General features: G+C 34.4%; 3 protein-coding genes and 2 long non-coding RNA genes across 7 annotated transcripts; 3 read left to right on the top strand and 2 right to left on the bottom strand.

Moving 5' to 3' along the window:
• The first annotated feature begins 1235 nt into the window (after window positions 1-1235).
• On the top strand, window positions 1236-2659 carry LOC148768110 (uncharacterized). Of its 2 annotated transcripts, none has more exons than XR_016033446.1 (3): window positions 1236-1720; window positions 1806-1879; window positions 1972-2659. It is a non-coding gene; the product is annotated as an uncharacterized LOC148768110 (long non-coding RNA). The 2 variants fall into 2 exon arrangements; XR_016033445.1 differs by having other exon boundaries at window positions 1236-1708.
• Window positions 2660-4228: 1569 nt separating this feature from the next.
• LOC148768111 (uncharacterized) lies at window positions 4229-5511 on the bottom strand. The gene is made up of 3 exons (XM_088822902.1): window positions 5294-5511; window positions 5045-5209; window positions 4229-4508 (listed from the first exon to the last, which is right to left on the bottom strand). Exons 1-3 carry the CDS (start codon window positions 5504-5506, stop codon window positions 4440-4442), a joined length of 447 nt encoding a protein of 148 aa, XP_088679028.1. The 5' UTR covers window positions 5507-5511; the 3' UTR covers window positions 4229-4439.
• An 8127-nt stretch (window positions 5512-13638) lies between these two features.
• LOC105966488 (uncharacterized) lies at window positions 13639-15966 on the top strand. The gene is made up of 2 exons (XM_012991041.2): window positions 13639-14706; window positions 15144-15966. The coding sequence occupies exon 1, from the start codon at window positions 14115-14117 to the stop codon at window positions 14640-14642; it is 528 nt and encodes a 175-aa protein (XP_012846495.2). The 5' UTR covers window positions 13639-14114; the 3' UTR covers window positions 14643-14706; window positions 15144-15966.
• On the bottom strand, window positions 14980-16595 carry LOC148768112 (uncharacterized). Its single transcript, XR_016033447.1, has 2 exons — window positions 16255-16595; window positions 14980-15405 (listed from the first exon to the last, which is right to left on the bottom strand). It is a non-coding gene; the product is annotated as an uncharacterized LOC148768112 (long non-coding RNA).
• A 484-nt stretch (window positions 16596-17079) lies between these two features.
• Window positions 17080-23295, top strand: LOC105974100 (C2H2-like zinc finger protein). 2 transcript variants are annotated; one of them, XR_016033448.1, is made up of 11 exons: window positions 17080-17353; window positions 20427-20449; window positions 20671-20746; window positions 20837-21046; window positions 21466-21588; window positions 21676-21733; window positions 21922-21995; window positions 22125-22213; window positions 22312-22394; window positions 22829-22888; window positions 23010-23295. XR_016033448.1 is itself a non-coding variant. In XM_088822904.1 (10 exons), the coding sequence occupies exons 1-9, from the start codon at window positions 17255-17257 to the stop codon at window positions 22382-22384; spliced, it is 825 nt and encodes a 274-aa protein (XP_088679030.1). In that variant the 5' UTR covers window positions 17080-17254; the 3' UTR covers window positions 22385-22394; window positions 22829-22935. The 2 variants fall into 2 exon arrangements, 1 of the variants encoding a protein (XP_088679030.1); XM_088822904.1 differs by lacking the exon at window positions 23010-23295 and having other exon boundaries at window positions 22829-22935.
• The last annotated feature ends 86 nt before the right edge of the window (window positions 23296-23381 follow it).

Consider the following 23381-nt stretch of genomic DNA (forward strand, 5'->3'; position numbering starts at 1 on the left):
ACAAGAGGGGGATTTTTGTAATTTGACCATATCTCAGGGGGTGTTTGTAATTTACCCTTATTATTATTATTATTATTATTATTATTATTATTATTATTATTATTATTATTATTATTATTATTATTATTATTATTATTATTATTATTATTATTATTATTATTATTATTATTATTATTATTATTATTATTATTATTATTATTATTATTATTATTATTATTATTATTATTATTATTATTATTATTATTATTATTATTATTATTATTATTATTATTATTATTATATCCGTGTGTATTTTGTCCCAATGTAAACTTTCAGTGCATATTTTATATCCGTGTGTATTTTGTCCCAATGTTTTTTTTATATAAATTTACGATTTATTCAACGATTTGAATCGAGAAGGGTTCAAATTTTATAGGGTTAAAAGCAGTTTGCCACCGCTGCTCCGACTGTCCCCGCTGCTCCCACCGCCGCGACCGCTGCTCCCACCGCCGCGACTTGCTTTTATTCGCCAAGAAATGCAAAGAATTGCTTTGATTCAAGCACCAAAAACAACTCAACCCCCATAAATCTTAATCGAAGTATCCAAAGCTCCAAGAACATTGATGAAATGTTTAATAAATCAGTGCAAACGCGTAGCAGCAAACGCAAAATTGCAACTACCACCACAAAAATTAACCATAAACAGCCCCAATCAGATACATGATGGGTAGATTACCTATGATCGATTACAGCAGTAATTGAAAGATTAGATCACTGACAATTGAATCCCAACTCAAAATCGTGAATATTATCAAACCCTAGTGCCGCCGCGTGAAAATCAGCGCCACCAGGTGACACAATCTTCCCGAAAATGTTGTCAATACGTGGGAAGGAAAGAGGTGGCACAAGGAGGGAGCTTTAACTAGGTTTGGTGCATTTATGGGGAAAATTGCATTTCAGTCCCCTAATTGAATGAAGAAGAGGGCTTCTTTAATTTTTTATTGATTTGATTTTTAAGGATTTAAGTGGAAGGTTAACTTTAACAAAAAAAATAAAAAAATCTTTTAAGATAGCCGCGGCCACGCACCTTGGCAGCAGCCACGAGGTCAGTCATAAAAAAAAAATCTTAATATTTCATCAAAATCTTAGGCTTGTGGGTTCAGTTTCACTTAAATTCCGCTACACCCAAGGTAAGAACCCTAATTTCAGTTTTTGGGGATTTTTCAATTTTGATCCGAATTGACTTGTTCTTCAGAATTTTGATTTTTAGTTCGAATTAACTCCAATCTCTTGCTTGAATTTGAACAAGAACTCATTTTTAGGAATTGTCCCTAGCACTGTTATCTTTTATTTTGGGGTCAAGTTCTTGGGTAATCTTTTTATTTAAGAAACATTTGATGATGTGGTGACTTAGCCATTTTTGTTTGTATGATTGCACTATTGGTAAGAACCCTAATTTCAGTTTTTGGGGATTTTTCAATTTTGATCCGAATTAACTTGTTCTTTACGTGGATTTCCGGTTATTGTCTTAATTAAGCACGGGTAATCTATCATCGTGATTGTGGAAGTCTAATTTCTGTCCAATTGTGGGAAATAGACAGAAATCGCTGTGCGTTTACTCTTCTAACTATTTCTACTATTTTGCTAGTGTTTTCATTCCCTTTGTAATGGTAATCTCTTCCCGACGGCCAGTTTAAACAAAATTGATCAGCACTTCTGACCCCTAACGGTGAGAAATCTGGTAAATAATGTTAATAATTGAAAACAAAGGACTGCTAGTTGAATATGATTCGATCATTAGCCTTACCGAACTCCTTGTTTTACAGAAGTCGAAAGTAAGAGACAAAGGTTGCAGCAGGAGAATTTACCTTCATTGTTCTTCGTTCAGTTTATAAATATGGTACGCCTTCTCCATTCATTAATTAACATCTTCAAATTTATTATCTTTATTTGTTTAGTATTCTCACATAAAATTAATATTTCTATTTACAGCCTAAACGCAAATCTAAAAACGCTGTGGTTGAAGACAATCGTTGTACTATCAAGGCTATGAACCACATAGAAGTTTTGCGCAGATGGCAACCACCTGCGCGGGTGATAGATAAGATACGTCATACTTGCCTTTATAAATATGCCAATTTACTTATTGGGGACCGAAGTATGTTACCTGTTAGAGCTGACAATTCTTTAACTACGTTTCTCATCAAAAATTATGATGAGGAAGAATCTTGTTTTAAGATATGTAATAGTAAGTTTTTTTTTGGATTAGAAGATATTTATTTTATTACCGGACTTCCAGTTATAGGAGAGCCCATAGTAGCAAATGAAGAGAACCCGCAGGCCACCCGCAGGTACCTTTTGAAGATGGAGAATCAGAATGTTTCCACTTCTGTGAATGTAAAAGTGGGCGAAATTTTAGGTGCTTATCCTTCACACAATGATGATATGAATGAGGAAGAATTGGATAGGTATTGTCGAGCCTATCTAATGTATATTATAGGAACAATTATTTTCCCAAATACACCCAACAACACAATGTGTTTGGCGAACTTTAAATTCCTCGAAGATTTGTCGAGGGTTGACTCGTACGCTTGGGGTGCTGGGATGCTAGCCCACATCCACGATGCTCTGCACTCATCAAAGAAAGATTTTAGGGGAAATTTACGAAATACTTTTTCGGCGACCTCTATACCGCTGCATGTAAGATTTATTTTAATTTTTCTATTTTACATATTTAATTTATTGTTTAATTCGCTGAATTTATATTCGATTTTTTTATGTTAGTTTTTCATAATGCACCGGATTCCGGAAATTGCAAATTATTACTCTCTGGGTTCTAAGCGGCTCCAGCTCCCACAGAACTTCCCGCTTGTGGCTGGATGGATACCTATTCTTCTCACGGATTGCTATAACAATCAGAGTAAGATGAAGCCCGGGCCTAGGAAATCCGTAAGCTCCCTCCAGCACCCTCATTTTCAAGGGATTATGTTCTACGTGCTTACGTGGTTTAATTATAATTATGTGGTCTAGTTTGAGTTCATTAAGCATGATTATAATTCTTTATATGTTTAAGTGCTTAAATTATATTTATATGAGTGATTATCGATTTTTATGTATCGATTTGCTTCGATTTTTATGTCAAGATAGGTATAATTATTATAAAAAAATAATAATTTATGTTATATATGAGTTTTATATGTAAGCTTAAATGATTTTTTGATTTATGGAACTCCTATTACAAGCAAAATCCAGGCGGCAAAATCCATGTTCATATTAGAAGAGTTTTTTTTTGGATAAATTTGTTAGAAGAGTTCATTTGTGGAAAGAAGTATGAATGTCGACCCCTAGATATGTACTAATTTTTCAATTCACGGTGCTATTTGGTGTGTAGCAGCTTTGGTATCTATCATAATCAATAATAATTTGCTTTTTCTTTTTTTGTTTTTTTTTTATTTTTATTTTTTGAACAGGTTTTGGATGGATTTGCCGATCAGGATATTTTTGTTCCTTTCATGGATCTTTTCCATTTTTTTGTTTATGTTAGGAATAACTAATGCACATACCTCACAAGAGCATGTGCTAATTTGTGTAGTAGGTGTTCTTATGTGTATTATTATTGTGATAGTAGTAAGAGTAGCAAACGAGGATCCAGAGGAGGGTCTACCTATTACTGATCCTCGCAAGGAGTTTCAGATTTGATCCGTCGCTGCCGCGGGAGATGCGTTTTGAAGTTTTGTTGTAAATATCGAATATGGACAAGGACAAGAAGGCTGCTTTTTTATGATAATCTTGTTACAATATGGGGAGCTGAAATGGTTGACAAGTTGTTGTCTTTGCAGTGATAATTTAGGTTTGGAACAATCAACACTTATTTATGATAATCTTTTTGGTATGGGTTGATGTGTCCATATTTGCCGCATGTAATATGTAATATGTGTAGTGTGGAATTGATGCAACATGGTGTTGCTTTTTTTAGGCCATGAAAATAAAAAAAGGCCTTTTTTTGCTTTCATGGCCTCAAAAAAGCAACACCATGTTGCATCAATTCCACACTACACATATTACATATTACATACGGCAAATATGGACACATCAACCCATACCAAAAAGATTATTATAAATAAGTGTTGATTGTTCCAAACCTAAACTAGACCATGTCACTGCAAAGACAACAACTTGTCAACCATTTCAGCTCCCCATATTGTAACAAGATTATCATAAAAAAGCAGCCTTCTTGTCCTTGTCCATATTCGATATTTACACCAAAACTTCAAAACGCATCTCCCGCGGCAGCGACGGATCAAATCTGAAACTCCTTGCGAGGATCAGTAATAGGTAGACCCTCCTCTGGATCCTCGTTTGCTACTCTTACTACTATCACAATAATAATACACATAAGAACACCTACTACACAAATTAGCACATGCTCTTGTGAGGTATGTGCATTAGTTATTCCTAACTTAAACAAAAAAATGGAAAAGATCCATGAAAGGAACAAAAATATCCTGATCGGCAAATCCATCCAAAACCTGTTCAAAAAATAAAAATAAAAAAAAAACAAAAAAAGAAAAAGCAAATTATTATTGATTATGATAGATACCAAAGCTGCTACACACCAAGAAAATCACACCAAATAGCACCGTGAATTGAAAAATAATACATATCTAGGGGTCGACATTCATACTTCTTTCCACAAATGAACTCTTCTAACAAATTTATCCAAAAAAAAAAACTCTTCTAATATGAACATGGATTTTGCCGCCTGGATTTTGCTTGTAATAGGAGTTCCATAAATCAAAAAATCATTTAAGCTTACATATAAAACTCATATATAACATAAATTATTATTTTCTTATAATAATTATACCTATCTTGATTTAAAAATCGAAGCAAATCGATACATAAAAATCGATAATCACTCATATAAATATAATTTAAGCACTTAAACATATAAAGAATTATAATCATGCTTAATGAACTCAAACTAGACCACATAATTATAATTAAATCACGTAAGCACGTAGAACATAATCCCTTGAAAATGAGGGTGCTGGAGGGAGCTTACGGATTTCCTAGGCCCGGGCTTCATCTTACTCTGATTGTTATAGCAATCCGTGAGAAGAATAGGTATCCATCCAGCCACAAGCGGGAAGTTCTGTGGGAGCTGGAGCCGCTTAGAACCCAGAGAGTAATAATTTGCAATTTCCGGAATCTGGTGCATTATGAAAAACTAACATAAAAAAATCGAATATAAATTCAGCGAATTAAACAATAAATTAAATATGTAAAATAGAAAAATTAAAATAAATCTTACATGCAGCGGTATGGAGGTCGCCGAAAAAGTATTTCGTAAATTTCCCCTAAAATCTTTCTTTGATGAGTGCAGAGCATCGTGGATGTGGGCTAGCATCCCAGCACCCCAAGCGTACGAGTCAACCCTCGACAAATCTTCGAGGAATTTAAAGTTCGCCAAACACATTGTGTTGTTGGGTGTATTTGGGAAAATAATTGTTCCTATAATATACATTAGATAGGCTCGACAATACCTATCTAATTCTTCCTCATTCATATCATCATTGTGTGAAGGATAAGCACCTAAAATTTCGCCCACTTTTACATTCACAGAAGTGGAAACATTCTGATTCTCCATCTTCAAAAGGTACCTGCGGGTGGCCTGCGGGTTCTCTTCATTTGCTACTATGGGCTCTCCTATAACTGGAAGTCCGGTAATAAAATAAATATCTTCTAATCCAAAAAAAAACTTACTATTACATATCTTAAAACAAGATTCTTCCTCATCATAATTTTTGATGAGAAACGTAGTTAAAGAATTGTCAGCTCTAACAGGTAACATACTTCGGTCCCCAATAAGTAAATTGGCATATTTATAAATGCAAGTATGACGTATCTTATCTATCACCCGCGCAGGTGGTTGCCATCTGCGCAAAACTTCTATGTGGTTCATAGCCTTGATAGTACAACGATTGTCTTCAACCACAGCGTTTTTAGATTTGCGTTTAGGCTGTAAATAGAAATATTAATTTTATGTGAGAATACTAAACAAATAAAGATAATAAATTTGAAGATGTTAATTAATGAATGGAGAAGGCGTACCATATTTATAAACTGAACGAAGAACAATGAAGGTAAATTCTCCTGCTGCAACCTTTGCCTCTTACTTTCGACTTCTGTTAAACAAGGAGTTCGGTAAGGCTAATGATCGAATCATATTCAACTAGCAGTCCTTTGTTTTCAATTATTTTTCAATTATTAACATTATTTACCAGATTTCAGGCCAGATTTAAATGCCCTTTTACCAGCCTCCTGAAAAAAAAAATGAAACAAAATCAGTAAGAAATTTATATATTCATCAATAAAAGAACACACAAAATCAGCATCCTATATTACATCGAGGTGGGCGGACATGTCTGGCACGGTACCAATTAGCATCCCGGTGTTGTCGTCAATCTCCAAACCATAAGACTCACGACCAACTTTGGCCCTCTTCTTGTAAAATGCCAGCCACGTGCTTCTGATCTTATCAAACTTGTCTTTACATTGTTGTGGTGAAAATGTACTTCCTTTGTCATGGAAAGACTTACTGATCTCTTCCCAACGTAGATGACGAAGGTTTTCTTGTAAACCGGAGTCTTCTACCATTTTGTGGCATAGTTGGAAGAGTGTTGACACATCGAGAATATTCCAATGGGCTGGCATCTACGATAAATAAACAAGACAAAATCAAACTTATGAATAAGATAAGGAACTAGAAGCAAGATAATGTCACATAAACAATCACATATAAATTTAGAACCAAGTAATCGATCCTGACAGGGTCAGGAGAGAAACCTGCAAAACTAGTGCTCGGCAAAATAAAAATTGGTTGTCATGGCAGAGCAAAACAAATTGCTCCCACGGCCAAAGCACATTCTGTGAAACTGCCAAAAGCAACCGTAAAACAACCTTAACAAAGACACTACAAAGATCCACAGGACAAGCTTCAACCCTAGCTAGTAGTTCAGAAGCTAAAAACATTAAAAACAGGGCCACTTACAAGAATCTTCAAAGTCCAGCACCCATAGTTAACCTCTCAGCTAAGATAGCCACACAAAAAGGATGTTTCCTTCCTATTACAACCTCTAAACAGCTTTCTAACAAACGAAAAAACTGCAAAAAAAGTGGCTAAACTTCGCTGAGGGTACTAAACCATTGAAGACTCGTGTTCATGGACCCAAAAACTAGAACTAGCGGCTTATAGTAGAAATTTACGATTTCACCTCTTTTTGTCGCTTCGATTTCTTCTTAAGAAAGTATATCGCACCTCCAAAGTATATGACACTAAGACCAACATAACTTCGAAAAAACAGAGAAAAGCAGAGTCACACAAAAAAGGATGTTTCCTTCCTATTACAACCTCTAAACAGCTTTCTAACAAACGAAAAAGCTACAAAAAAAGTGGCTAAGCGAATAGTAGAAATTTACGAAAGTATATCGCACCTCCAAAGTATATGACACTAAGACCAACATTATTTCGAAAAAACAGAGAAAAGCAGAACACAATTTACCGGAGTGCTACTAGAAGCAATGGACTCGGCGGTCGGGTCGCAAGTAATCCACTTCGTCTTCCTCGTCTTCCTCTTCGTCTTTCTCTCCTCTTCTTGTTTTCTCTTGTGGGAACGCAAGTAATACATTAGGCAATTAATAATTTCAACCACTTCAATTGATGTCTAATCGCCGCTCGGAGGAGACGCGAGTGCAGAAAAGTTAATGGTTCCAACGACTTTCAATTGATATTTCACTCACCAAATTAATACAATTTGACCAGAAGATGCACCGTGTATCTATTAAACTATGTTTGGAAAATATAAAAAAGTTAAAAAACTATTAAACAAAATTTGAAATAAAACTAAAACTCAAACCCAATCAGCGTAATAGTTTTTGTATATTTTCAAAACATTTTTTTATATTTTAGGAATTTTATTTTTATTATCACTTAAGAGCGACAAATATAAATACACTACCAGAGTATTTCCTTCGCCGTGAAAATTCTAATTCCCAAATATATCATCGGTGAGTAATCACCAAATCAACTCGATAAACGACCCTAAAAATGCACAAACTCGGACGAATATAAATATTCATTCAAGAAAAAATAGAATTATTTAAAATAAATATGATATTGCAATCTTTTCTTGGCAAATCAATATATTATAGATTAATTTACATACATGAACTCATCAATATTTCGATTTACCATTAGCACCAGTGCACCACGCAACAATTTTATTATATTTGCAAGAAGAATGTATTTTTTTATCACTCCCTTTGTGGCGTTGCGATGAAATTTTCTACACAGGTAATATACTATTCGCAAAAAATAAAACTCTTGCGAATATAATTTTGTTGTGAATATAAATATAATTGTTGCTAGAAACTAATTCTTTTGTATTATTATTATTATTATTATTATTATTATTATTATTATTATTATTATTATTATTATTATTATTATTATTATTATTATTATTATTATTATTATTATTATTATTATTATTATTATTATTATTATTATTATTATTATTATTATTATTATTATTATTATTATTATTATTATTATTATTATTATTATTATTATTATTATTATTATTATTATTATTATTATTATTATTATTATTATTATTATTATTATTATTATTATTATTATTATTATTATTATTATTATTATTATTATTATTATTATTATTATTATTATTATTATTATTATTATTATTATTATTATTATTATTATTATTATTATTATTATTATTATTATTAGGGTAAATTACAAACACCCCCCTGAGGTATGGTCAAATTACAAAAACACCCCTCTTGTTTGGATAATTACAACCACCCCCTCAACTCATCAAATTTAGTGGAATCTTCGAGATTATATGGAATATTATCACTTTTGTACCCGTTTTATCCCATTCAAACACTATATTATGAAGCAAGATGATCATAATATGTGATATTTAGCTTGTATATATCGGTTTGTGGTGCATCGAAAACTGTATTTTTTACACAAAAAGAGTACAAACTAGAGCACATTTCACGGAATCTAGATGACTATGTTGAATTTGGCACCATAAAGGTGGAGGTCTAAGAAAAAATCATAGTTGAGGGGGGTAGATGTAATTATTCAAACAAGAGGGGGATTTTTGTAATTTGACCATATCTCAGGGGGGTGTTTGTAATTTACCCTTATTATTATTATTATTATTATTATTATTATTATTATTATTATTATTATTATTATTATTATTATTATTATTATTATTATTATTATTATTATTATTATTATTATTATTATTATTATTATTATTATTATTATTATTATTATTATTATTATTATTATTATTATTATTATTATTATTATATCCGTGTGTATTTTGTCCCAATGTAAACTTTCAGTGCATATTTTATTGGTGTATTACATCATTATCGTAAATCTTATGTTTTTTTTATATAAATTTACGATTTATTCAACGATTTGAATCGAGAAGGGTTCAAATTTTATAGGGTTAAAAGCAGTTTGCCACCGCTGCTCCGACTGTCCCCGCTGCTCCCACCGCCGCGACCGCTGCTCCCACCGCCGCGACTTGCTTTTATTCGCCAAGAAATGCAAAGAATTGCTTTGATTCAAGCACCAAAAACAACTCAACCCCCATAAATCTTAATCGAAGTATCCAAAGCTCCAAGAACATTGATGAAATGTTTAATAAATCAGTGCAAACGCGTAGCAGCAAACGCAAAATTGCAACTACCACCACAAAAATTAACCATAAACAGCCCCAATCAGATACATGATGGGTAGATTACCTATGATCGATTACAGCAGTAATTGAAAGATTAGATCACTGACAATTGAATCCCAACTCAAAATCGTGAATATTATCAAACCCTAGTGCCGCCGCGTGAAAATCAGCGCCACCAGGTGACACAATCTTCCCGAAAATGTTGTCAATACGTGGGAAGGAAAGAGGTGGCACAAGGAGGGAGCTTTAACTAGGTTTGGTGCATTTATGGGGAAAATTGCATTTCAGTCCCCTAATTGAATGAAGAAGAGGGCTTCTTTAATTTTTTATTGATTTGATTTTTAAGGATTTAAGTGGAAGGTTAACTTTAACAAAAAAAATAAAAAAATCTTTTAAGATAGCCGCGGCCACGCACCTTGGCAGCAGCCACGAGGTCAGTCATAAAAAAAAAATCTTAATATTTCATCAAAATCTTAGGCTTGTGGGTTCAGTTTCACTTAAATTCCGCTACACCCAAGGTAAGAACCCTAATTTCAGTTTTTGGGGATTTTTCAATTTTGATCCGAATTGACTTGTTCTTCAGAATTTTGATTTTTAGTTCGAATTAACTCCAATCTCTTGCTTGAATTTGAACAAGAACTCATTTTTAGGAATTGTCCCTAGCACTGTTATCTTTTATTTTGGGGTCAAGTTCTTGGGTAATCTTTTTATTTAAGAAACATTTGATGATGTGGTGACTTAGCCATTTTTGTTTGTATGATTGCACTATTGGTAAGAACCCTAATTTCAGTTTTTGGGGATTTTTCAATTTTGATCCGAATTAACTTGTTCTTTACGTGGATTTCCGGTTATTGTCTTAATTAAGCACGGGTAATCTATCATCGTGATTGTGGAAGTCTAATTTCTGTCCAATTGTGGGAAATAGACAGAAATCGCTGTGCGTTTACTCTTCTAACTATTTCTACTATTTTGCTAGTGTTTTCGTTCCCTTTGTAGTGGTAATCTCTTCCCGACGGCCAGTTTAAAGAAAATTGATCAGCACTTCTGACCCCTAACGATGAGAAATCTGGCCTGAAATCTGGTAAATAATGTTACACAAATTCTTCTGACGATTTCCTTTTATGTTTACATCAATAATCATATATAATGAGTTTTCCAGTTCAAGCACACAACGTAATAGGGCAACTTGTACATCCACTGAAGGCGGCTCATCTATGCCGTCATATGAGGGGTTAAATTTCCATTGTTATTGTGGAATTGACGCGACAATTAGAACCTCGCGGACCGAAAAAAACCCAGGAAGACGTTTTTTTTGCTGTTCAATGAATATCGGAGTGTAAACGATTCCTGATTAAAATTGGCCATGCATATTATACTGGAGTGTTACAATTCACAATATCTTATACTCCGCGCATGTTATATTGGTTTGTTAAGGTATCAAGTTTTATTTGTATACTCTCACTTTATTTGTTATCTAACTTAAATAATATTTTGTTCTCTTACATTTCGTGTTGTCATGATCATAGTTCGATGAATTAAAGAGAAAGAAAGCGAGAGACGGAGACGCGTCGGAAGATCCAAAACCCCGAAAGCGAGAGACGGAGACGCGTCGGAAGATCCAAAACCCCATTTATCGTAAATCTTATGTTTTTGTTATATAAATTTACGATTTATTCAATGATTTGAATCGAGAAGGGTTCAAATGTTATATCCGATTGTAATTTTGTCAAGTTTATTTCGCTTTATTTTTTTATCTAACTTAAATAATATTTTGTTTCTTATTTATCATTTAAGAGCGAAAAATATAAATACACTACACATAGGTATTTCCTTCGCCGTGAAAACTCTACATCCCTTATATATGCACGGTGGATATTACTAATTAATATCATATGTATTTATTACAACTTGCATTAAAACCTAATAAACAAATGATGATAATAATTAATATCAAGAATGATTTTTTATCTCTTTTTGAATAAACTATGCAAGACAAGTATGTAATAATAATAACAACGACAACAAAGTTCCAAAATTTTACAATATTATATTATAATTCGAATTGAATACTCGAATTAAAATTAAAATTCCCCAAAGATATGCTTCGCCACGACGTCGGCACCTAAGTCTGGTATGACCTTTAATATATGATAGCATTCCGTAAAAGAAGGAACCTTCGCCACGTCGTCAGTCTTCTATCTCTGATTCCGCAAAGTGGAAGTTTGCATTTCATCGGCACCCCGTTTGCTGCTACCGGTTATCTGCTTCGAATAGGTTAAAGCTGCTCTGGAAGTGTGCTTGATGAATATGTCCGTGCACTTGTCGAAGAGGTCCGGATCTGCCAAGAAGCATTTAAATGCCCTTTTACCAGCCTCCTGAAAAAAAAAAATGAAACAAAATCAGTAAGAAATTTATATATTCAGCAATAAAAGAACACACAAAATCAGCATCCTAAATTACATCGAGGTGGGCTGATATGTCTGGCACGGTACCAATTAGCATCCCGGTGTTGTCGTCAATCTCCAAACCATAAGACTCACGACCAACTTTGGCCCTCTTCTTGTAAAATGCCAGCCACGTGCTTCTGATCTTATCAAACTTGTGGTGAAAATGTACTTCCTTTGTCATGGAAAGACTTACTGATCTCTTCCCAACGTAGATGACGAAGGTTTTCTTGTAAACCGGAGTCTTCTACCATTTTGTGACATAATTGGAAGAGTGTTGACACATCGGGAATATTCCAATGGGCTGGCATCTACGATAAATAAACAAGACAAAATCAAACTTATGAATAAGATAAGGAACAAGAAGCAAGATAATGTCACATAAACTGTTGGAAACCTGCTATGAACGAGAATTTTGCCGAGGCGAGTTGTCTCTGTCCTTAAGAAGAAATTTCCCCGCAACGGTGCTAACGGATTAAATGGAAATCGTCTCCCAAGATACAACGGCAAAACTTGGAATAGGAGCACTCCAAATCCCAAGTACGACGAACTGTACTTTGTGTAGAACTTTTTGAGAGAATCTGTAAAGGGAAGGCTGAATATGCAGTTGGCTTGTATTTGGATTGAAGTGAGGAATTCTGGGAATGTTAGGGTCTATTTATAAGGTTTGAAAAGTAGTGTCCTTCGGGGCAAAAAGGTACCTTTTGTTTGAATGGTTGCACCATTTCGAATAGAGCCAATTGGGAGTAATAGGTTAGAGCCCATGACCTAATGTTTTTGGCCCAAAAATTAATGTAGTGATTTGGGCCCGAGCCCGAGCCCAAATCCAAATCCGATCCGTACGAACGAGCGAAACGAGCCGAGCCGGACGGCGGCGGCGGCGCGCGCGTGTGGGCACGATTTGAAACACATAACATATAGGCCTTTCTCCCAAACAAAGTTGAATGCCCAAAGGGCGTGACCCTTTGTCCCCATATTTTGATATAAATACAGCTCAGTACTTCTCTACTTTTCCAATGTGGGATAACTTAAAATCCCACTTTCCTTATATTTTTGGACTAGTAATTTTTCATTCACCACAAAATTGGTTCTAATCCAAAATTCATTTATGTACTCAATTAGACCGTACACTAACATTGATAAAAATTGTTCATGACTCAATTTTTAACCAATTTTCCCAACATAAACAATCACATATAAATTTAGAACCAAGTAATCGATCCTGACAGGGTCAGGAGAGAAACCTGCAAAACTAGTGCTCGGCAAAATAAAAATTGGTTGTCATGGCAAAGCAAAACAAATTGCTCCCACGGCCAAATCACATTCTGTGAAACTGCCAAAAGCAACCGTGAAACAACCTTAACAAAGACACTACAAAGATCCACAAGACAAGCTTCAACCCTAGCTAGTAAATTGTGTTTTATTGTGTAAATTGCTTCGAGTTCTTGTTTCAAATTTCATGGGTTCTCTATTTTCATGGGTGCATTTGACCTACAGCCCGTGATATTTCTTTAATATGCTGAATTTATGCTCACTTGCACCGGCGCACTTTAGTTTCGAATTTTATATGAATTACGAGATGCATTACTCGAATCTGATGAATTTTCGAGTTTATGTGATGTCTCTCCCTCTCATTTTGTCCAAGTTTCATATGTTAATATACAAAAACTAACATTTTTTTTTGAATTGTGTAGGAAACTTTTATAGACAAGCCGTATGCGAACCTTATTGATAAATTGACTCCGGATCAGAAAACGGTCTCGATAATCTTCGGCGCTCATGTGCCACTTCTTTGTATGAACAAAAAGTGGGTGCACGATCCGTGGACGCACTGTGGGAAGCAAGTTGAGGACTATATGCACATTCTATGCATAGGAGATGATAAAACTAGAACCACATGGAGGACTGGGGGGCAGCAAGAAATTGGTTAGACCATTTCAAAAAAGATGTTGAAGCTTGGCAGAAGTTAATGAGGCATGTACCATCGCCTCCTCTCGCCTCGTCTTCACATGCTGCTGAGCCATCTCAGTCCACCACTCCTCTCGCCTCTTCGCATTCTCCTCAGCCGGATCCTAGGAACCTTGGGGGTTCATCTACATCGCCTCCTCTCGCCTCGTCTTCACATGCAGCTGAGCCATCTCAGTCCGCCACTCCTCTCGCCTCTTTGCATTCTCCTCAGTCGGATCTTGGGAACCTTGGGGGTGATTCAGTCGAGCAATTCTTCGATCAACTTAATTATGTTAATGTCCCTGAAGATCTGAATGGCGCCTCACAGCCCGATATTCATCCCGAATCCTCCACAGCTCCTTCACATTCACCTTCACCTCCCCTCCAAGCTTCTGCATCTCCAGAGCCAGAATTCGTCACTCCTCCCCCCCGGTCCTTCGAAGGTCTATGCGGGAGAGGAAGATCCCTCGGTATTTGAGGCCGCCCTATACAGCAGTTCCTGAAACGTCTTGCAGAAAAAGGAAGTAGAGCTGCTTCATTATGTGAGTATCCTCTTCTTTTAGCTATTTGTTTCTTTATCGAGTCCACTGGTGGGTTCGATTGATTTTTTTTTTTATAATATGACTTTCACATCCAGTCAACTGACTGAACATAGTTTTTTAACGAATTATTCTTGGGAATATAAGTTGTGAAACTTCTCTCCCTTCAAATTAATTACTCTAGATTTCCCAGTAATTATTAAAATGTTTATTTCAAACGCCTGTGAAGGTCTAGCTATTCTCGTTTTCTTTATCATGATTACTAATACATCACAGTTCTATTATCGAGTCCCACTGGTGGGTTCGATTGAATTTTTTTTTATAATATGACTTTCAAACTCCAGTCAACTAACTGGACCCAGTTTTTTAACGAATTATTATTGGGAACTCTAATTTATTATTATTTGCATTTTATCACTTTTCTTATGGGTCTTTTCCAGATAGAAGAGAAGCAAAGGGAAGTCTCTCCGGTGAAGAGTCTGTGGCCCTCTTCTTGTAAAATGCCAGCCACGTGCTTCTGATCTTATCAAACTTGTCTTTACATTGTTGTGGTGAAAATGTACTTCCTTTGTCATGGACAGACTTACTGATCTCTTCCCAACGTAGATGACGAAGGTTTTCTTGTAAACCGGAGTCTTCTACCATTTTGTGGCATAGTTGGAAGAGTATTGACACATCGAGAATATTCCAATGGGCTGGCATCTACGATAAATAAACAAGACAAAATCAAACTTATGAATAAGATAAGGAACAAGAAGCAAGATAATGTCACATAAACAATCACATATAAATTTAGAACCAAGTAATCGATCCTGACAGGGTCAGGAGAGAAACCTGCAAAACTAGTGCTCGGGAAAATAAAAATTGGTCGTCATGGCAGAGCAAAACAAATTGCTCCCATGGCCAAAGCACATTCTGTGAAACTGCCAAAAGCAACCGTAAAACAACCTTAACAAAGACACTACAAAGATCCACAGGACAAGCTTCAACCCTAGCTAGTAGTTCAGAAGCTAAAAACATTAAAAACAGGGCCACTTACAAGAATCTTCAAAGTCCAGCACCCACAGTTAACCTCTCAGCTAAGATAGCCACACAAAAAGGATGTTTCCTTCCTATTACAACCTCTAAACAGCTTTCTAACAAACGAAAAAACTGCAAAAAAAGTGGCTAAACTTCGCTGAGGGTACTAAACCATTGAAGACTCGTGTTCATGGACCCAAAAACTAGAACTAGCGGCTTATAGTAGAAATTTACGATTTCACCTATTTTTGTCGCTTCGATTTCTGCTTAAGAAAGTATATCGCACCTCCAAAGTATATGACACTAAGACCAAAATAATTTCGAAAAAACAGAGAAAAGCAGAGCCACACAAAAAAGGATGTTTCCTTCCTATTACAACCTCTAAACAGCTTTCTAACAAACGAAAAAGTTGCAAAAAAAGTGGCTAAGCGAATAGTAGAAATTTACGAAAGTATATCGCACCTCCAAAGTATATGACACTAAGACCAACATTATTTGGAAAAAAACAGAGAAAAGCAGAACACAATTTACCGGAGTGCTACTAGAAGCAATGGACTCGGCGGTCGGGTCGCAAGTAATCCACTTCGTCTTCCTCGTCTTCCTCTTCGTCTTTCTCTCCTCTTCATGTTTTCTCTTGTGGGAACGCAAGTAATACATTAGGCAATTAATAATTTCAACCACTTCAATTGATGTCTAATCGCCGCTCGGAGGAGACGCGAGTGCAGAGCAGCAATTAATGGAATAGAATGTGCTTGAATTCGGAACCGAGAGCATCTCGTGCATTCTATGCTCCCATGGGTACGATACGTAACCATCTTCGAGCGGAGCTTTCTCGAGTGCACTCACCATCCTTGAGGTTCTAGAAGCTGCATTCATTAATTAATTGATTAATTAATTATAAATTATCAGCTAAAAACAAAAAAAAAATGGACATGTTGAATTTTCTCAAAAAATGGACACATTTAGGTTGGACTCAAAAAATGTGCTGTAAAATTAAAAAAAAACACAATAATATATTATATTTTTCATTTTACAAAAAAAAGTACATTAAGCTTTTCATTTTATAGAATATTTATTTTTAAATTAAAACAAGAATTTTTGACTTGATAGGGGTAATTTAGTCTTTTCCAGTTTTCCATTCAAGGGGGTTATGTGCTAATTTTATACCAGAAGGGGGTTATGTAAAAAATTTCAAAACCACAAGGGGGTTATGCGCCTAATTTCATACCATAAGGGGGTCATGTGCAAAATTTCAAAACCACAACGGGGTTATGTGCCTAAATTCATACCACATGGGGGTCATGTGCAAAATGTCCAAACCACAGGGGGTTAAGTGCTATTTACCCTAAATGATACCGAATAAACTGCAAATCCCACTATAGGTTCTTGATTAAAAAAAAAAAAAAAGAAAAAGAAAAAAAAGTAGGAGAAGAATACATACAGAAATACAGATAGATAGATACAGAAGGAATTCGGTCAGCTTGTTGAGAGAGAGAGAGAGAGAGAGAGAGAGAGAGAGAGAGAGAGAGAGATGGCGAATAGACGGATTGGGAAGACGATACCCTGCTCTGCATTCAGTGTTTTTATTCTGCTACTCTCCTCTGCTACTTCTCAATCACAACCTAACCAGGTAATTCTTTTTCTTGCTAGATCCTCTTCCAATTAAGAAAATGAATAAAATTTTGAAATTGGGGATTTTTTTCAATTCAATTCGATCTTTACCCGTTTATATGGGTTTCTGTTTTCATTCGCGATGAACAGCGAAAAAAGATATGAATCTTGCTTTTAACTTCACATAATCAAGGCCCGTTCGTTTTATTTAATGATTACAGTTTCTTGAATTTTGGGTTGCTTCAGGTTATGGAATGCATGAATTAACAGTCATTTAACGACCTAAAAAGTCTATATTACATGAATTAATTTGGGGATTTTAGGTTTTTTTTTAGTTGCCACTCTAATTCAATTACAGCAAGTAGTCCAAGAACCCTAGAAAAAGAAACAGAAATCGATAAATCAACAAGTTATTATGAACCTTAAATCAGAAAGTATGATGATACGATATATTAAATAATATATCGATTAATTATTAGTTAGTTAGATTTTAATATTTAATATATTATTTAAGTATTGTTTGAGTTAATATTTTATTATTAATTAATTAGTATAGTATATTTATATTGAAATAGCCGTATGTTAGTTTAGGGTTAGGAGATTATTAAGTATTTTATTAGTTTAGGTAATTATCTTTTCCAGTTAGATTAGGATTCTATGGTTTTATTATCTTTAAATAGTCGTCTTGTGCTAGGGTTTTGGGAATGAAGAGAAATAATAAAGAAGAGTTTTCTTACGTTTAGTAAAGAAATCTTATGATACTCAAGAGATCGCATCAATTGGTATCAGAGCGAAGTTGCGATTAACACCAACGCTTCGTTAGCAAGGCAGCGATTACATCAAAGCTACGCTGGAGCAAAGTTGAGATCACATCAAAACTTTGTGAAAATCATGATGTCCGAAACAAGACGGTTAGAGCGATTGGAGAAATCCGTAGAGAGATTACGGATTGATTTTCAGAAATTGCTCGAACAAAGTCACAGACGACGTCAACGCCATCACAAAAGCCGAAGGGACCGCCGGCCGTCACCGCCACTGCCGATGCCGCTGCCGAACCTATTCCTAGAGGAAGAGCAAGAGGACGACGATGACTTTTTCGAAGAGCCCCAATTTTTTGTGAGTTCGCCGAAAGAAGAATTATTGGATTCAGTTGAAGTAATTTGGGATGAAGACGAGAAACCAACCAAGGAGGAGACAAAATCTGAAAAGACGATTAAAAAAGTTTATCTATCGGGAAAAAAATTGAGTATTTTCGCAAAAGTAGCCTTTGGAATCTCTTGGGGTCAGCAAGAGCCATGTGTTAAAGAGTTTGGTCGTTCATCGTGTTTTTCGGAGTCAATCGGGAAGCAAGTCGATGAACAAATCGATGAAGTCAAACATAGGTGGAAACGCAAAGGAGAGAGACCAAATGGACTCGAACCTTGAGGACAAGGTTCATTTCAAGAGGGGTGGTTTGATACGATATATTAAATAATATATCGATTAATTATTAGTTAGTTAGATTTTAATATTTAATATATTATTTAAGTATTGTTTGAGTTAATATTTTATTATTAATTAATTAGTATAGTATATTTATATTGAAATAGCCGTATGTTAGTTTAGGGTTAGGAGATTATTAAGTATTTTATTAGTTTAGGTAATTATCTTTTCCAGTTAGATTAGGATTCTATGGTTTTATTATCTTTAAATAGTCGTCTTGTGCTAGGGTTTTGGGAATGAAGAGAAATAATAAAGAAGAGTTTTCTTACGTTTAGTAAAGAAATCTTATGATACTCAAGAGATCGCATCAATTGGTATCAGAGCGAAGTTGCGATTAACACCAACGCTTCGTTAGCAAGGCAGCGATTACATCAAAGCTACGCTGGAGCAAAGTTGAGATCACATCAAAACTTTGTGAAAATCATGATGTCCGAAACAAGACGGTTAGAGCGATTGGAGAAATCCGTAGAGAGATTACGGATTGATTTTCAGAAATTGCTCGAACAAAGTCACAGACGACGTCAACACCAACACAAAAGTCGAAGGGACCGCCGCCCATTACCGCCAACGCCACCGCCGCTGCCGCTGCCGAGCCTATCGCCGGAGGAAGAGGAAGAGGACGATGATGATTTTTTCAAAGAGCCACCGCCGCCGCCGCTGCCGAGCCTATCGCCGGAGGAAGAGGAAGAGGACGACGATGACTTTTTCGAAGAACCCCAATTTTTTGTGAGTTCGCCAGAAGAAGAGGAATCGGATTCAACTGAGATGAAGTGGGACGAAGAGCCGAAAGAAGAAGAATCGGAGTCAACCGAGATAAAGTGGGACGAAGACGAGAAATTAACCAGAGAGGAGAGCGAAGAGTTACTATGGATATTGGGAGATTTCCATGGTGTTCAAAAGAAAGGAGACGAAGAACCGATGGTCAGTTTGGAGGAGACAAAATCTACAAAGACGATTGAAAAATTTTATTTAACGGGAAAAAGATTGAATATTTTCGCTAAAGTAGCCTTTGGAATTTCGTTGGATCAGCATGAACAATGTATTAAAAAGCTCGGTCGTTCATCGTGTTTTTCGGAGTCAATCGGGAAACAAGTCAATGAAGTCAAACATAGGTGGAAACGCAAAGGAGAGGGATCAAATTAACTCAAACCTTGAGGACAAGGTTCATTTCAAGAGGGGTGGTTTGATACGATATATATTTAATATATCGTATATTTATTCATTAGTTATTATTTAATTATTTAATATATATTATTTAAGTATTAATTTAGTTAGAGCTCTAGGCTTAATGATTATAAGATAGATATTAAGTATTTTATTAGTTTAGGTAATTATCTTTCCTAGTTAGATTAGGATTCTAGGGTTTTATTCTCTTTAAATAGTCGTATTGTGCTAGGGTTTTATAATGAAGAGAGAAATATTAAAGAATAGATCTTACGTTTCGTAGGAAATATTTATGATACTCGAGAGATCGCATCATATGATTCTTGGTTCTGATCGAGTTTGCAAATTCTAGTAATCAAGTGTGTGACATGGTTAATTAGTTTTACACGTTCGATTTTGACCGTCTCTCGTTCACTTAAACACTTTCGATTTTTACGTATGTGCAGGGTATTGACATTGATCCTTCAAGGTAACATTTCCTGTCATTATATTTAAAGTCATATGCTGATTTTCTCTTCTTTAGAAAAAAAATAAAAAAAATTAAACCTTTATATTTTCCGGTTATTTTGTGGGCCGGGGAATTCTTGTTTCTAACTAGTATTTAGCAACAAATCAAGAATCTTTTAACTTCTAGCATGTGGCATTCATAGTTCTGGTGTCTTCTAATTTTTTTGTTGTTTCGATACTTAGAAATATTAAAGAACAGCACCCTGAAGTTCATTGTTCAAGAGAAAGGAGTCGAGCCGCATGGAAAATAATAGAGGAAGTATGTAAAAGTTGCAAATTATCTTTGCCGATAAATTTATAGCAACCCCGTTTTTTTGACTTACTAACTTTGAACACTACTAATTTGCAGTATCTGATACCTTTTATGGAAAAAGAAAAGTATCAACTTTCAAGCCGATGCAGACTTCATCAAAGCAACGATATATTTAGAGAACAAGAGGAGCACAAAATTCATGTCGACATAAACGAATATCGATGTGGGTATTGTAAGAAAGTCTTTCGAGCAGAAAAATATTTGGACCAGCATTTCGACAACCGGCACTACAATCTTCTAAACGTTGTACGTGTGATAGTTTCTGTGCTTTCCTTTCTTTATCCCCCTAAATGTCATTTATGGATTTTCTTTAATTTATATATATATATATATATATATATATATATATATATATATATATATATATATATATATATATATATATATATATATATATATATATATATATATATATATATATATATATATATATATATATATATATATATATATATATATATATATATATAATGGTTTGCTTGCTAAGTTTATTATACGGTTCTTCTGGTTATGCGGCTTGAGTATTTAAGCTATTTTTACGAGTTCCCATCACTATATATATATATATATATATATATATATATATATATATATATATATATATATATATATATATATATGTATTATTGTATTAAATGCCACGTGGATTTCTTCGTTGCATGCAGAGTCACGGCAAATGCTTGGCAGATTTGTGTGGAGCTTTACATTGTGATTTTGTGGTGAATACACAATCTCAGAAAACCAAGTGTAACCCTGCTGCTTCTGCGAGAAACCGTCACTTATGTGAGGTTGTTCCTCGATTCTTGGTATTTGATAATATTATAATAATACTTTCTTTTTCCATTTAGTTTATATACGGTAGTATTTCTTTGCAGGATCTTGCCAACAGCTGTTTTCCTCTTAACGAGGGTCCTTCAGTAACTCGTCTTCACGGTATATATATATATATATATATATATATATATATATATATATATATATATATATATATATATTTTTTTTTTTTTTTTTTCTTATTCTGAATTGTATAAAAGCAAGAAAATATTTTCATTGGTTGTTTGTGGTTTGTGTAATCTTGTTTATAAAATACTTGCGTTGATTTTTTTTATTTTTTTTCGCAGAATTCTTTTTACGTCAATTTTGTGATGCCCACACTTGCTCTAAGGGAAGGAAACCTTTTTCAAGGGGAGGCAAGGTATGTGTTTTCTACGTAGTTTGACTAATTAAAATTAGTTAAGTTAATAGCAGAAATATTGCTTTTTTATTATTATTATTATTATTATTATTCTCGTTAATCGGTTATCTCGTGTTTTCATATGTACAGAAGCATACCAGTGTCTTCTACTTGGCGGTTTCAATACTGATTTTGATGTTCCTTCCTATATTCTACTTGATTGTGTATTTGTATCAAAGGTACTACCGATCGTGCCTATGAAATCAAATAAATATACTCTAGGATTTTCGTATAAAATGTTAAAGATCTAACTTGTCACAGCATATATTAATTTCAGGGAAATGGGAAAAAGTACAACACAGCTTAAGCGCATTTCAAGACCACCTGGAAGAAAACCGAAGCCATCTTGATATTCCCCCGGTACTTAATTTTCTCTAGTTATATATACAGTAGAACCTCGATAAATTAATACTCGATAAATTAATTACCTCGCTTAAATAATAGTTTCTTTTGGTCCCAACTCCGTAAAAACCTACTAAATTATTAGTTCAATAATTTAATATTTTTGCTAAATTAATAGAATCCTGCTAGTCCGGATTGTATTAATTTATAGAGGTTTAACTCTGTGTGTGTGTGTGTGTGTGTGTGTGTGTGTGTGTGTATATATATATATATATATATATATATATATATATATATATATATATATATTCCTAGGTTTTCGATCTTTGTTCTGTTTCTTTCTCGATTATGATATCATGGTAACATAGTCCTTATGATGTCATGGAATTGCTTCGTAAATGAAAGCATGTTGTAAATATATGGTGATATTTTTTTCCGTCTTCGTATTTCAGGTTAATTGATCTGTGGTACATATCGAAGGAAACGAAGCATATTGCTCTATTTCGGAGGCGCAAATATATATATATATATATATATATATATATATATATATATATATATATATATATATATATATATATATATATATATATATATATACACACACATATATATGCGTCGTATATATATACACATATATATGCGTCGTAATCTCGTGCTCCAGTGCAATCTTTAGTAGATATTGTTTTCGAAGAACAACCTCGGTCACGACACACCATTGTAGCTTACATTGTTTTAGATTTCTTTTTGAAGTTGTATCGATTCTTTTTTCCAGACAGGTGTTAAGGTTTTTATTTAGTAGACTGCAGAAAATACCAGAGCTGGTGTACAAAACTTCTAGTTTGTAGATACAGCATGAGCAAAGTGGTGAACTGATTATTCAGTTAACACGTCATTTTACGTTCTATTTTCGATAAAATACTAACAGAAACGATTTAAATTAATGCAAATTTATCAGTATATTCATTTACGTTTGCGCAGTTTCTCGACCATGTTACCGAACAA

The sequence above is a fragment of the Erythranthe guttata genome, chromosome 9 (assembly GCF_056151865.1).
Source record: "Erythranthe guttata isolate IM_541 chromosome 9, IM_541, whole genome shotgun sequence".
Lineage (NCBI taxonomy): Eukaryota > Viridiplantae > Streptophyta > Magnoliopsida > Lamiales > Phrymaceae > Erythranthe > Erythranthe guttata.